Here is a 17,059-nt window from a genome sequence, read left to right as displayed (position 1 = left end):
TGGGACAGTGTGGTGTCAGGACCGTCGGGGTCACAGAAAGACCCGGGGTGCCTGAGTGCGCCAGAGCTCCCAGGTATCGAGCGGGGAAGCCAGCTGCAGAGACGGAGCTGAGGCGCGGGCTCTCAGCTCGGGGTGGCCATAAACTGTGATCCGCGGCCCAGTCGGGCCACACTGCTCCTCCAGCAGGGACCCAACAAGCGGCAGAGCCGGGGAGACTCCCCTTCCTCCCCTGGGAGGAGGGGTGCAGGAGTGCACCGCAGGGATCTGCTGGGTTTGGAGACTCCACACGGGGTCGGGAGCCAGAGATAGAAACGCTCGGTCACAGGCCGGGTGAGCACGGAGTGCGGCCGGAGACCGGGGACACGGGAGTGACTGCTTTTCTCTGGGGGTGCACTGAGGAGCGGGGCCCCAAGTTCTCAGCTCCTCCGGGTGGAGATTGGGAGGCCACCATTTTCACCCTGGTCCTCCAAAGCTATACCGAGAGCTTACAGGGAACAAAAGCTCCTGAGAGCAAACCCGAGCAGCTTGCTTAGCCCGGACTCACAAGAGTGGGGCAATTCCGCCTCCGGCAAAAACATCTGGGAACCACGGCAACAGGCCCCTCCCCCAGAATTTCAGCACACACAGCCAGCAAGCCAAGACCAAGTTTACCGATCAAGGAGAACGGGAGAACTCCAGCGCTAGGGGAATACTGCACATAGAATTCATGGCTTTTTTACCATATTCATTAGTTTTTCAAAGTTAATTTTTTAACTGTTTTTTTTTAATTTTTCTTTTTCCCTTTTTCAACAACATCTTATCAAACCCTTTTTTAAAAAACATTTTTTATTTTTCATTTTTAGAGTCATATTTTTATCCCTTCATAGTAGTTACCCTTCTTTTTGGCATGTATATATATAAGTTGTTCTCTCTTTAAAATTTTGATATACAGTTTCTTCTAACAGATCAAAATATACCCTAAATCACTAGTGTACAGCTTTGTTCTAGTCTCCTGCTTGATAACATTCTCTCCCTTTTTTTTCTTTTTTTTCTTTTCTCTTTTTATTTTTTAAATCTTCTTTCTATTTAAAAACAACTTCTTATCAATTCCTTTTATAAAATCTTTTATAATTTTTATTTTTACACTCATCTTCCATCCCTTCATTGTATCAACCCTTATTTTGTACATATATAAGTCTTTCTTCCTTTAAAATTTTAGCAGGCACTTTCTGCTAACAGACCAAAATACGCCCAAAATCTAGTGTGTGGCACTGATCTATTTGATCATATTCTGTTTTTTGTTGTTGTTGTTTTGTTCGGTTTTAGTTTGTTTTTATCTTTTTCTTTTTCCTTTTTTCCCCCCTCTTTCTTTCTTACCCTTTCTTATCCCATGGTTTCAGGTCTTTTCTGATTTGTATACAGTATATTTGCTGGAGTCACTGTTAACCTGTTAGCATTCTATTCTCTCATTCATCTATTTTCCCCTGGACAAAATGACAAGACGAAAAAAATCACCTCAGCAAAAAGAACAAGAGGTAGTACCGTCTGCCAGGGACCTACTCAATACTGACATTAGTACAATGTCGGACCGAGAGTTCAGAATCATGACTTTAAAGATACTAGCTGAGCTTGAAAAAAGTGTGGAAGTTATTAGAGAAACCCTTTCTGGAGAAATAAAAGAACTAAAATCTAACCAAGTCTAAATCAAAAAGGCTATTAATGAGGTGCAATCAAAAATGGGGGCACTAACTGCTAGGATAAATGAGGCAGAAGAGACGATCAGCGATATAGAAGACCAAATGATGGAAAATAAAGAGGCTGAGAAGAGAGATAAACAACTACAGGATCACTAGGGCAGAATTCAAGAGATAAGTGACACGATAAGATGAAACAATTTTAGAATAATTGAGATCCCAGAAGAAGAAGAAAGAGAGAGAGGGGCAGAAGGTATATTGGAGCAAATAATAGCAGAGAACTTCCCTAATGTGGGGAAGGAAACAGGCATCAAAATCCAGGAGGCACAGAGAACCCCTCTCAAAATCAATAAAAATAGGTCAACACCCCGACATCTAATAGTAAAACTTACGAGTCTCAGAAACAAAGAGAAAATCCTGAAAGCAGCTCGGGAGAAGAGATATGTAACCTACAACGGTAGAAACATTAGATTGGCAACAGACCTATCCACAGAGACCTGGCAGGCCAGAAAGGACTGGCATGATATCTTCAGAGCACTAAACAACAAAAATATGCAGCCAAGAATATTATATCCAGCTAGGCTGTCACTGAAAATAGAAGGAGAGATAAAAAGCTTCCAGGACAAACAAAAACTAAAGAAATTTGCAAACACGAAACCAGCCCTCCAAGAAATATTGAAAGGGGTCCTCTAAGCAAAGAGAGAGCCTAAAAGCAGCATAGATCAGAAAGGAACACAGAAAAAAATACAGTAACAGTCCCCTTACAGGCAATACAATGGCACTAAATTCATACCTTTCAATAGTTACCCTGAATGTAAATGGGCTCAATGCCCCAATCAAAAGACACAGGCTATCAGATTGGATTAAAAAACAAGACCCATCAATATGCTGTCTGCAAGAGACTCATTTTAGACCCAAAGACACCCCCAGATTGAAAGTGAGGGGGTGGAAAACCATTTACCATGCTAATGGACACCAAAAGAAAACTGGGGTGGCAATCCTTATATCAGACAAATTAGATTTTAAAACAAAGACTGTAATAAGAGATGAAGAAGGACACTATATCCTACTTAAAGGGTCTACCCAACAAGAAGATCTAACAATTGTAAATATCATGGCCCCTAACATGGGAGCAGCCAATTATATAAGGCAATTAATAACAAAAGCAAAGAAACACATGACAAAAATACAATCATGGGGGGGACTTTAACACCCCCTTAACTGAAATGGACAGATCATCTAAGCCAAAGTTCAACAAAGAAATAAAGATTTTAAATGACACACTGGACCAAATGGACCTCAAAGCCAATTTCAGAACATTCCATCCCAAAGCAGCAGAATACACATTCTTCTCTAGTGCCCATGGAACATTCTCCAGAACTGATCACATCTTAGGTCACAAATCAGGTCTCAACCGGTACCAAAAGATTCGGATTATTCCCTGCATATTTTCAGACCACAATGCTTTGAAACTAGAACTCAATCACAAGAGGAGAGTCGGAAAGAACTCAAATACATGGAGGCTAAAGAGCATCCTACTAAGGAATGAATGGGTCAACCAGGAAATTAAAGAAGAATTAAAAAAATTCATGGAAACCAATGAAAATGAAAACACAACTGTCCAAAATCTTTCAGATACAGCAAAGGTAGTCCTGAGAGGAGAGTATATAGCAATACAGCCTTTCTCAAGAAACAAGAAAGGTATCAAATACACAACCTAACCCTACACCTAAAGGAGCTGGAGAAAGAACAGCAAAGAAAGCCTAAACCCAGCAGGAGAAGAGAAATAATAAAGATCAGAGCAGAAATCAATGAACTAGAAACCAAAAGAACAGAGGAACAGATCAACGAAACTAGGAGCTGGTTCTTTGAAAGAATTAACAAGATTGATAAACCCTTGGCCAGACTTATCAAAAAGAAAAGAGAAATGACCCAAATCAACAAAATCATGAATGAAAGAGGAGAGATCACAACCAACACTAAAGAAATACAAACAATCATAAGAACATGTTATGAGCAACTCTATGCCAGCAAATTAGATAACCTGGAAGAAATGGGTGCATTCTTAGAGATGTATCAACTACCAAAATTGAACCTGGAAGAAATAGAAAACCTGAACAGACCTATAACCACTAAGGAAATCAAAGCAGTCATCAAATATCTCCCAAGAAACAAAAGCCCAGGGCCAGATGGCTTCCCGATGGAATTCTATCAAACATTTCAAGAAGAATTAATACATATTCTCCTGAAACTGTTCCAAAAAATAGAAATGGAAGGAAAACTTCCAAACTCATTTTATGAGGCCAGCATTACCTTGATCCCAAAACCAGACAAAGACCCCATTAAAAAGGAGAATTCCAGACCAATATCCTTGATGAACATGGATGCAAAAATTCTCACCAAAATACTAGCCAATAGGATCCAACAGTACATTAAACGGATTATTCACCATGACCAAGTGGGATTTATCCCTGGGCTGCAAGGCTGGTTCAACATCTGCAAATCAATCAACGTGATACAATACATTAACAAAAGAAAGAACAAGAATCATATGATCCTCTCAATAGATGCAGAAAAAGCATTTGACAATGTACAGCATCCTTTCTTGATCAAACCTCTTCAGAGTATAGGGATAGAGGGTACATACCTCAATATCATAAAAGCCATCTATGAAAAACCTACAGCGAATATCATTCTCAATGGGGAAAAGCTGAGAGCTTTTCCCCTAAGGTCAGGAACGTGGCAGGGATGTCCACTCTCACCACTGCTATTCAACATAGTATTAGAAGTCCTAGCACAGCAATCAGACAACAAAAAGAAATCAAAGGTATCCAAATCGGCAAAGAGGAAGTCAAACGCTCACTCTTTGCAGATGAAATGATACTGTATGTGGAAAACCCAAAAGACTCCACCCCAAAACTGCTAGAACTCATACAAAATTCAGTAAAGTAGCAGGATATAAAATCAATGCACAGAAATCAGTGGCATTCCTATAAACCAACAACAAGACAGAAGAGAGACAAATCAAGGAGTTGATCCCATATACAATTGCACCCAAAACCATAAGATACCTAGGAATAAATTTAACCAAAGAGGCAAAGGATCTGTACTCAGAAAACTATAAAGTACTCATGAAAGAAATTGAAGAAGACACAAAGAAATGAAAAAACGTTCCATGCTTATGGATTGGAAGAACAAACATTGTGAAGATGTCAATGCTACCTAGAGCAATCTACACATTCAATGCAATCCCCATCAAAATACCATCCACTCTTTTCAAAAATATGGAACAAATAATCCTAAAATTTGTATGGAACCAGAAGAGACCCCAAATAGCCAGAGGAATCTTGAAAAAGAAAAGCAAAGCTGGCGGCATCACAATTCCGGACTTCCAGCTCTATTACAAAGCTGTCATCATCAAGACAGTATGGTACTGGCACAAAAACAGACACATAGATCAATGGAACAGAATCGAGAGCCTAGAAATGGACCCTCAACTCTATGGTCAACTTATCTTTGACAAAGCAGGAAAGAATGTCCAATGGAAAAAAGACAGTCTCTTCAACAAATGGTGTTGGGAAAATTGGACAGCCACATGCAGAAGAAAGAAACTGGACCATTTCCTTACACCACACACAAAAATAGACTCCAAATGCTTGAAAGACCTAAACGTGAGACAGGAGTCCATCAAAATCCCAAAGGAGAACATAGGCAGCAACCTCTTCGACCTCAGCCGCAGCAACTTCTTCCTAGAAACATCACCAAAGGCACAGGAAGCCAGGGCAAAAATGAACTATTGGGACTTCATCAAGATAAAAAGCTTTTGCACAGCAAAAGAAACAGTCCACAAAACCAAAGACAACCGACAGAATGGGAGAAAATATTTGCAAATGACATATCAGATAAAGGGCTAGTATCCAAAATCTATAAAGAACTTATCAAACTCAATACCCAAAGAACAAATAATCCAATCAAGAAACGGACAGAAGACATGAACAGACATTTTTCCAAAGAAGACATCCAAATGGCCAACAGACACATGAAAAAGTGCTCAACATCGCTCGGCATCAGGGAAATCCAAATCAAAACCTCAATGAGATACCACCTCACACCCGTCAGAATGGCTAAAATTAACAAGTCAGGAAATGACAGATGTTGGTGGGGATGGGAGAAAGGGGAACCCTCCTACACTGTTGGTGGGAATGCAAGCTGGTGCAACCACTCTGGAAAACAGTATGGAGGTTCCTCAAACTGTTGAAAATAGAGCTACCATACCATCCAGCAATTGCACTACTGAGTATTTACCACAAAGATACAAATGTAGGGATCCGAAGGGGTACATGCACCCCAATGTTTATAGCAGCAATGTCCACAATAGCCAAACTGTGGAAAGAGCCAAGATGTCCATCGACAGATGAATGGATAAAGAAGAAGTGGTATATATACACAATGCAGTATTATGCAGCCATCAAAAGGAATGAGATCTTGCCATTTGCAGCGACGTGGATGGAACTGGAGGGTGTTATGCTGAGTGACATAAGTCAATCAGAGAAAGACATGTATCATATGACCTCACTGATATGAGGAATTCTTAATCTCAGGAAACAAACTGAGGGTTGCTGGAGTGGTGGGGGGTGGGAGGGATGGGGTGGCTGGGTGATAAACATTGGGGAGGGTATGTGCTATGGTGAGCGCTGTGAATTGTGCAAGACTGTTGAATCACAGATCTGTACTTCTGAAACAAATAATGCAAGATATGTTAGGAAAAAAGAAAAAGAAGAAGATAGCAGGAGGGGAAGAATGAAGGGGAGTAAGTCGGAGGGGGAGACGAACCATGAGAGACAATGGACTCTGAAAAACAAACTGAGGGTAGTAGAGGGTAGGGGATGGGGGGATGGGTTAGCCTGGTGATGGGTATTAAGGAGGGCACGTTCTGCATAGAGCACTGGGTATTATGCACAAACAACGAATCATGGAACACTACATCAAGAACTAATGATGTAATGTACGGTGATTAACATAACAATAAAAATTTAAAAAAAAAGAGAGAAAGAGAAGGGGCATGAGGGACAGCACCTAACCTTGGTTATATACATAAAGAACAAATTCTAAATACCTAAGCATGCAGCCAACCTCCCTCTTCACTATTTCATCCATGGATAACACACAGGAAAGAAAGATATATTTATTATTCTTGGATAGGTTCCTTTCCACCCCTCTTTTGTTGATAAATTATAAGAAGAATGTTAACAAAAATAAATAAGAGCCAAGTTCGAATGGACTTCTGAAAGGCCTGACTTCTTTGGGTAAAAAACAAACAGCAAATTTGTTACATTAAGCAAATTTAATTCATTATCAGAGAATGTAGCTTATATATACATCAATAACAGGCTTGTTAAAAATAACCAGAATTAGGCACCAGCCCATGCAGCTATAGACATTGCTGTTCACCTTCACCTTCTGAATTGGAGAATCCCACCAGGACATAATCGCTACCAGATCAACATCTAAACAAAATCCTGATTTAATCTGCTATTGTATTTCTGACCTCCTTTTCAATATAATTCATTATTTTTCTGCCTCCCCTTATGTTCTAAGTTCCCTAATTTTCAAGCAGTACACATGTCAGGGTCTTTTGGGAAGAGAAAAACTATTGCTGAAATCATCATCAACTATGGCTAATTACTACTCCTCACCTTAAAACCTAGATTCCTGCAGACCCATAAATATAGAGAACAAACCAATGGTTACCAGAGGGAAGGTGGGCTAGGGGAATTGGCAAAATGGGTGAAGGGAAGTGGAAGAAACAGCCTTTAGTTAGGGAATGAATATGTCATGAGAATAAAAGGCATAGCATGGTGAATATAGTCTACAGTATTATAATAACAGGGCATGGGGACACATGGTAGCTACACTGGTGGTGAGCACAGCAAAACATAGAGATTTGTGGAATCACTAGGCTGTACACCTGATACTAATGCAACATTGTGTATCGATCGACTATATTCCAAAACAGAAAAAAAACAGATTCCTGTTGCACAAAGGACCGTAATACTTCAAGTAAATATAATTCAGTCTCTTCCTGGGGACTGTGTTGAAGAGGATGAAGCACCAGAAAACAACATGTCTATGCCTCTCAAGTCTGTGCCACTAGAATAAGGGTGTGCCTCAGTAGAACTGAGACAGTTTTGCATAGCGTGAATGGTGGGAAAAAATGTCAAAATATGCTGTTTGCAAAAAGAGCAGTGAGGATTAACAAAATGCACCCCATGTATTTAAACGTATATCTATTCTGCTATGTGGCTATTTTCTTTTCTTTTAAGATTTTATTTATTTATTTGAGAGAGAGAAAGGGAAAGAGAGAGCAGGAGCATGGAAAGGGGGAAAGGGAGAGAAAAAGGGACAAGCAGATTCGCACTGAGCGGAGTAGGTCACAGGCTCAATAACAGGACCCTGAGATCCAGACCTGAGCCAAAGTCAGATGCTTAATCCCTTAACCAACTGAGCCATCCAGACACCCAAAGCTATGTGGCTTCTTAAGCTCAGGGCCCTTTAGAGATTGGGAGATTTTCCATGTTGCACATTTACAAAAAGCATCAATTTGTATACCCATGAGGGATTTTGAAATGAGGTTATAAATACACCATGCAATTACATTTAAAGGATTAAAAAGTAATGTTCATTATCTAATTTGAAACTTCTAATACCTGGAATACACCATCAGTAGGGTACTAAGAATTAATTACAGTAATGTCTATAAGGACAGTGTGAATAGTGTAATTACATTGTATTACATTATTTTAGAAGCATTGTTTATATAAAAAGAGTTAAGATATACAACAACAACTTGTAAATTTTTAGGCACTGCTTCCTTCTTTTACTGCAATGGACACCACCAAAAAATGGAGTGCTTAGGATCTCTCTGTGAGAGGTGTCTTAATCAAGAATCTGTTTCCTAAAGCAGGGCGTAACTCAAACCATGCAATCTTTACAGTGTGTCCTGATAAAAGTGTTATAATGTCTACTATGTCTAGGATCATGAAGGACAGAATGTTCCAGAATACCAAACATAAGTTACAAAATGTCAAAGCAGGAAGGGACCTGGAGCTCATGTGATTTGTTCCTCTTATGCAAGTTCAGAAAACTAAAGTAACAGAAAGAGGGTGACTGAGGGGCCTTCTCCCTTCAAGTCTTGCAATTTTGATGACAGCGCACCACCTCTCTGTACTTGCTGTATTTGTTGACATTAGGATTCTGTGGATAGAACGAGATCCAACCAAGGGTTTGAGCTCCAGAGACTTCATTTCCCTTCAAACCTTGTGTCCCGGCACCACATTTTCCTCATGGCATTCTTCATGTCTGAGTTTCTCAGCGTGTAGATGAAAGGGTTGAACATGGGGGCAAACATCGTGTAAAATAGGGCAAAAACTTTGTCGTTACTGACGGAATCAGCCATGGGGACATACGTGAAGATGAGGGGCAAGAAGAACATGAACACAACAGTGATGTGTGAGCCACAGGTGGAGAGGGCTTTGTGGCAGCCCTCCCCTGAACGGGTCCTCAGGGTGGACAGGATGATGATGTAAGAAATTACCAAGGCAACAAAGGTCAAAATGGAGATCATTCCTGCGGTGGTAATGATCACAATAACCAACAGACTAGTGTCCGTGCAGGCCAGCTTCAGCAAGGGGAAAATATCACAGAAATAGTGGTCTATCTGATTGGGGCCACAGAAGGGAAGTTCAATAATAATCAGTACCTGCAGGATTGAATGGATAAATGCTCCGAGAACTGAGGCCATCACAAGGACATAGCACACCTGTCTTCTCATGATGACCATATAGTGAAGGGGTCTGCAGATGGCTGCATAACGGTCATAGGCCATGGCCACCAAGATGAAGATCTCAGTGGCACCAAAGAAGTGGGCATAAAACATCTGGGCCATGCAGCTGTTGTAGGAGATGGTCTTCTCCTGGGCCAGCAGGTCTGTGATCAGTTTGGGGGCCACTGTGGAAGTGAAGCAGACATCCATGAAAGACAGGTAGCTCAGGAAAAAGTACATGGGCTGTTCACTGAGGCGGCTGCCCCTGATGGTGAGAAGAATGAAAAGGTTTCCTGAGATAATCACAATGTAGCAAAGTGAGAACACCACAAAGCAGGCAACCTCTGCAACCTCATCACTAAAGAGTCCCAGGAGGATAAATTCTGTGATGTTTTCATGTCCCATTGCTTCTGTGGATTTGATCATGTAGAGGAGAAAGTTAATGGACTGGAAACTCAACTTTTAAAATTATTGATTGATTTTAAAAGTCATTTTTTATTCAGTAATACATATTGATTATTTATTATGGTACAAACACCATAATTAGTGCTAAGGGTACAGACAGCAGTGTACAAAATGCATAAAATCTCTACCCACAAGTAGATATAGTTCATTAGAGTAGACATATACTAACAATAATAGCACAAATAATTAATTGAAAATATAATAAATCCCAGTCTCATACTTACTATGAACAAGAGGATGAATGATTTAGAAGATGAAATGTTCTTTTTAAGGTTAATTTTGAGATATAATTTCAGTAGTATACCTTAGGAGTGATTTTTTAATCTCTGATATGTATAAACAGCATTGAGGTTATCTGTTCTTCAAGGACAGTCCTATCACTCTCAGTCCTTCCCAGTGACTAAATCTGTGTGGAATCCTGAAAGTTCAGTAACATCTTTAGACATCAGTGAGTTCATAATTTTAAATATTAGATCTCTAGGTGCCAATTTCAGAAAGCGCCTTTAGCACATTTTCATGAACATTGAGCAATGATCAGATCTTTGGGGAAGAAGTTTGCTCCACTGTATGGGATTGTAGTATATTTGTGGCTTCCTGTATTGACCTCATTTCCCAGTTCACTTTCCAGCCTAACCCAGGAGTTTTCCTCCCTTCATCCCACTTTCTGGCACTTCCCAGTAGGACAGCATCCTTGGAGGGGCAAACTGCATCCAGAGAGTTTTTTTCACTAGATCTCTTTCACCACCTTCTATTTCTTTGACTTAGCCACTTTCTCCCCTTAACAGGCTCACTACAGGCTCATGGGTCCCAGTCCTGAAATATTTTAATTAAAAAGGACATATTGCCTTGGTGCAAAATATTAAACTATATCTCTTACTTCGTTTTGGCAAAAAATGTATCACAAAACTGCTAAACTCAGTGCCCAGTTGGACAAAACATAAACTCTACACACTGATAAAATGTGTCAGCCTATTTTGAAGGGTTCTAACAGCAACTGAACAATGTTTTTTATTTTTACTTTTATTTTATAATGTGAGTTCCTATGAGACCATTTTAGAAAAATGTGCATTAGGCATACAATGAGGTTTTTAATAGGATTTTAGGGAGTTTGTGGACTTTTGGGTTGAATTCATTCCATGAACCCCAAGTTAACAAACTGTGGCCTAATTTCTTTCAAAAATCTCTGAAAATATCAGTTTCACATAAGCAAAACCAGTAGTAATGATTTTGGGCTATGATGTGATTTGTTTAAAATAAACAATTCAAGATTATTTTATCTGTGAGTTATCTATTCTGTCATTAAAAATAAAATTCCCTCATTGAATATAGAATTGTATTAAAAGATATAAAAAGATTGTAACAAGTTGAAAGATTATACCATGTTTATAGTTAGAGAAGATCAATATATAAGAAAGATGCAATTCTACGCAAATTAAATAATACATTCAATAATTAAAAATTCTGACAAACTTTTTCGTGAAAAGCTGATTCCAAAATTCTGAAAGAATTAAAATGCAGAGTAGTTAAGCTAACTTTTTCAAAGGAGGAACAAAGATAATAGACGTATCTTCCAGAATTGAAGTATATTATCAAGCTATGGCAATTAAAAGGTTGTAGGTAGGGGTGCCTGGTTGGCTCAGTAGGTTAAGCATCTGACTCTTGGTTTCGCCTCATCTCATGATTTCAGGGTTGTGAGATGGAGCCCACGTTTGGCTTCATGCTCGGCACAGAGTCTGCTTGAGATTCTTTCTCCCTCTCCCTCTGCCCCCCTTACTCTTACTCTCTCTCTCTCTCAAAAATAAATAAATATTAAAAGCATAGTTGTAGGTAAAAACAGATTGCTGGATTTGAAGACAGTCAATAAACACATATATATTGGAATTTATTTCATATTTAAGTTGAAATTTTATATTGATATGAACTCCAGGGAATTCAAATTGATGTGAATTTTAGTAACTGATGTTAAAAATTTGAATCTTTCTCTGAAAACAATATATCTCAAAAGGCACAAAAAATTATAATTCAGATGGGCAGAAGATACAAATGTATCCAACAAAAGTAAAAAAAAGAGAAATAATTACAAAAGATTTATATCTTATATAAGAACATTATTTTTAATATTAACAGCTCATCTTTATTGGAATTTCATCTGAGTTAATATAAAATTTTATAGATATAGGTAATAACTCAGTTCATGCTTCCATCAACCCCAATGGAGTGGCTGTTGTTTTTCTCATTTTACAGATGCAAAAATTGACCTCAGAGGGAGGTGGGGAAACTTGCCCCAGACCACACATCCAGGAATAGCAGAGTTGGGATTCAGAACTAGAAACACTTTTTTTAAGCAAAGGACAAAAAGTAAATTCAAGAAATATATATAGAATATACTTCTTTCAAGATACATATCCAAAGACTAGTGAAACAAAAGCAAAAATGAACTTTTGGGACTTCATCAAGATAAAAAGCTTCTACACAGCAAAGGAAACAGTCAACAAAACAAAGAGGCAACCCACAGAATGGGAGAAGATATTTGCAAATGACACTACAGACAAAGGGCTTATATCCAAGATCTATAAAGAACTTCTCAAACTCAACATCCAAAAAACAAATAATCAAGTCAAAAAATGGGCAGAAGATATGAACAGACACCTCTCCAAAGAAGACATACAAATGGCTAACAGATACATGAAAAAATGTTCATTATCATTAGCCATCAGGGAAATTCAAATCAAAACCACATTGAGATACAACCTTACACCAATTAGAATGGCAAAAATGGACAGGGCAAGAAACAACAAATGTTGGAAAGGTTGTGGAGAAAGGGGAACCCTGTTACACTGTTGGTGGGAATGCAAGTTGGTACAGCCACTTTGGAAAACAGTGTGGAGGTGCCTCAAAAATTTAAAAATAGAACTACCCTATGACCCAGCAATTGACTACTGGGTATTTACCCCAAGGACACTGATGGAGTGAAAAAAAGGGCCATATGCACCCCAATGTTCATAGCAGCAATGTCTGCAATAGCCAAACTGTGGAAAGAGCTGAAATGCCCTTCAACAGATGAATGGATAAAGAAGATGTGGTCCATCATTGATATGAGGAATTCTTAATATCAGGAAACAAACTGAGTGTTGCTGGAGTGGTGGGGGGTGGGAGGGATGGGGTGGCTGGGTGATAGACATTGGGGAGGGTATGTGCTATGGTGAGCGCTGTGAATTGTGCAAGACTGTTGAATCACAGATCTGTGCTTCTGAAACGAATAATGCAACATATGTTGAGAAAAAAGAAAAAGAAGAAGATAGCAGGAGGGGAAGAATGAAGGGGAGTAAGTCAGAGGGGGAGACGAACCAAGAGAGATGATGGACTCTGAAAAACAAACTGAGGGTTCTATAGGGGAGGAGGGTAGGGGGATGGGTTAGCCTGGTGATGGGTATTAAAGAGGGCACATTCTGCATGGAGCACTGGGTGTTATGCACAAACAATGAATCATGGAACACTACATCAAAAACTAATGATGTAATATATGGTGATTAACATAACAATAAAAAATTTTAAAAAGAAGATGTGGTCCATATATACAATGGGATAATAGCCATCAAAAAGGAGGAATACCCAACTTCTACATCAACATGGATGGGACTGGAGGAGACTATGCTAAGTGAAATAAGTCAAGCACAGAAAGTCAATTATCATATGGTCAATTGTCATATTTGTGAAACATAAGGAATAGCATGGAGGACATTAGGAGAAGGAAGGGAAAAATGAAGGGGTGTAAATCAGAGGGAGAGATGAACCATGAGAGTCTATGGACTTTGAGAAACAATTTGAGGGTTTGGGGGGGATAGGATAGCCCAGTGATGGGTATTAAGGAGGGCACGTACTGCATGGAGCAATGGGTGTTATATGAAAACAATGAATCATGGTATTGTATGGTCACTAACATAACATAATAAAATAAAATTTAAAAAAAGAAAAAAGAAAATAAATAAATCTTAAAAAAATAAAATCTATTTTAAAACCTTCTATATGACACAACTTCATATAAACCAAATATTTTTAAAAGTGGTAAATGGGAGTAAATATTTATAAATCCCTTGAATCGATCACATAAAGATAAATAGCCCAATTTTCTAAAAAAGTAAAGTATTTGACAAGGCAATACACAGAAAGGAAATCACAACTGTTCAAAAGCATATATAAAACTATTCAACCTCATTAGAATCAGGGAAATGCAGATTCAAAAAGAATGAGATACTATATTCCCACTCATCAACTTTATAAAACTAAAATTTAAAAGGCTGTCCTTTGGGCGCCTGGGTGGCTCAGTCAGTTAAGTGTCTACCTTCAGGTCAGGTCATGATCCCAGGGTCCTGGGATAGAGCCCCATGTGCAGCTCCCTGCTCAGTGGGAAGTCTGCTTTTCCCTCTGCCTGTCCCCCTGGCTTCTGTTTTCTCTCACTTGCTCATTCTCTCTCTCTCAAATAAATAATATCTTTAAAATTAATTTAAAATATTAATAAAAAATAAAAATAAAAAGGCTGTCCATTAAAATTTTGATGAGTGACCCAGCAAAATTACCCTGGGAAGCATACAAAAGGATATTCTTCACAGACTCATTCAAATTTGGAAAATAGAAGTGATCTAAAACCTGACAATAGAATGGAAATAAGGGGTGGTATGTTCTTATCATGGAAAACTAAATAAATGTAAATGTTCAATCCCTAGGAGACATCTACCATGATACAAATCAATAAGAAATACTTTAGTGTGGAAAACATAATAAAGTGCACAAAAATAATCAGTATGATAACATGCATATTAAAAAATAATAATAATAACAGCCACAGAATACCATGTAGTTTCTGTGAGAACCTCTGTGCTTATAAATCAATAGAAAAAAAGTGTGGAAGGAAAGATTTACTTCTCAAAAATAAAGGAGGTGATGGCCAAAGGGGATTGTAATGTTATTCAATGTTTTAATTTCTGTATTAAAGAGATTATATTTCATTATTACTTCTGTAATTAAAGTTAATTTTTAAACTCATAATTTTATAATATGGTTTAAGAAGAACACAATACCTAAGAAATGAAATGAAGCAGAATAAAAAGAGAATCCTAAAATTTGTATGGAACCAGAAAAGACCCCTAATTGCCAAAGGAATGTTGAAAAAGAAAAACACAGCTGGGAACATCACGTTGCCTGATTTCAAGCTATATTACAAAGCTGGGATCACCAAGACAGCATAGTATTGGCACAAAAACAGACACATAGACCAACGAAACAGAATAGAAACTCCAGAAACGGGACCTCAACTCTATGGTCAACTAATCTTTGACAAAGCAGGAAAAAATATCCAAAGGAAAAAAGACAGTCTCTTCAATAAATGGTGCTGGGAAAATTGGACAACTACATACAGAAGAATGAAACTGGACCATTCCCTTACACCATACACAAAGATAAACTCAAAATGGATGAAAGACCTCAATGTGAGACAGGAATCCATCAGAATCCTAGAGGAGAACTTAAGCAGTAACCTCTTCGATACTGGCCACAGTAACTTCTTTCAAGATACATCTCCAAAGGCTAGTGAAACAAAAGCAAAAATGAACTTTTGGGACTTCATCAAGATAAAAAGCTTCTGCATAGCAGAGGAAACAGTCAACAAAACTAAGAGCCCACGAAATGGGAGAAGATATTTGCAAATCACATTACAGATAAAAGGCTGGTATCCAAGATCTATAAAGAACTTCTCAAACTCAACACCCAAAAAACAAATAAGTCAAAAAATGGGCAGAAGACATGAACAAACACTTCTCCAAAGAAGGCATACAAATGGCTAACAGACACATGAAAAAATGCTCAACATCACTAACCATCAGGGAAATATAAATCAAAACCACAATGAGCTACCACCTTACACCAGTTAGAATGGCAAAAATTAACAAAACAGGAAACAATAAATGTTGGCAAGGATGTGGAGAAAGCAGAACCCCCTTACACTGTTGATGGGAATGCAACTTGGTACAGCCACTCTGGAAAACAATATGGAAGTTCCTCAAGATGTTAAGAATAGAGCTACCCTACGACCCAGCAATTGCACTACTAGGTATTTACCCCAAAGATACAGATGTAGTGAAAAGAAGGGGCCCGTGCACCCCAATGTTCATAGTACCAATGTTCACAATAGCCAAACTGTGGAAGATGCCCTTCAATAAGTGAATGGATAAAGACGATGTCATACATATCCACAATGGAATATTATTCAGCCATCAGAAATGATGAATACTCACCATTTGCATCGACATGGATGGAACTGGAAGTGATTATGGTAAGTGAAGTAAGTCAAGCAGAGAAAGACAATTATCATATGGTTTCACTCATATGTGGAACATAAGCAATAGCACAGGGGACCACAGGGGAAGGGAGGGAAACCAAAGGGGGGGATCAGAGAAGGAGATGAATCATGAGAGACTATGGACCCCAAGAAACAATCTGGGGTTTCAGAGGGGAGAAGGGGAGGGAAGGAGGTAACAGGGTGATGGGTATTGAGGAAGGCACATGCTGTGATGAGCGCTGGGTGTTATATTTAACTAATGAATCGTTGAACACTACATCAAAAACTAATTACATACTATACAGTGGTTAACTGAACATAATAAAAAATTAATAATAATTAAAATGAAATCAGTCAGAAGGAAAACTGAATTACTTTTCTAATCTCTCTATACAAATGGCATTACAAAATTGTAATCAAAGGGCATGTAGGCAAATAATGCAGGACACAATTGTGACACATGTATGACAGGAAGTTAATAAAAATATGATATTTTCCTAGAAAAAAGGAAACCTTTACTGGAATTCAGTAAACTTAAATAAGTTGTTTATCACTAATTACTACATTGTTTCTTCAATGACTTTAGTAAGTTTAGACATAGATGCTCTTCCTCAAGCATCATACATCATCAGTTGTCATAAAAATGTAAATATAACTAAACAGGTACATATGTACCCAACTCCCAACACTCCTTCATGAGGACATATTTGATATAAGAAAACGGCATCTATAGCTGTACCTCTTTTAAACCTTATCTGGAGTGGA

The 17,059-nt window shown here is 38.5% G+C and overlaps 1 protein-coding gene across 1 annotated transcript; it reads right to left on the bottom strand.

The window, feature by feature from the left end:
- Nucleotides 1–8,973: 8,973 nt before the first annotated feature.
- LOC113915135 (olfactory receptor 4P4-like) lies at nt 8,974–9,921 on the bottom strand. The gene has a single exon (XM_027580931.1). It carries the CDS (start codon nt 9,919–9,921, stop codon nt 8,974–8,976), a length of 948 nt encoding a protein of 315 aa, XP_027436732.1.
- Nucleotides 9,922–17,059: the final 7,138 nt, after the last annotated feature.

This window comes from Zalophus californianus, chromosome 11 (genome assembly GCF_009762305.2).
Source record: "Zalophus californianus isolate mZalCal1 chromosome 11, mZalCal1.pri.v2, whole genome shotgun sequence".
Lineage (NCBI taxonomy): Eukaryota > Metazoa > Chordata > Mammalia > Carnivora > Otariidae > Zalophus > Zalophus californianus.
Note: the sequence above shows the minus strand (reverse complement) of the source record. Positions and strands in the feature narration are given on the sequence as shown.

What these genes read in the sequence shown, in the direction of transcription:
- LOC113915135 (XM_027580931.1), bottom strand. Translation starts at nt 9,921, where the DNA reads ATGATCAAATCCACAGAAGCAATGGGACATGAAAACATCACAGAATTT.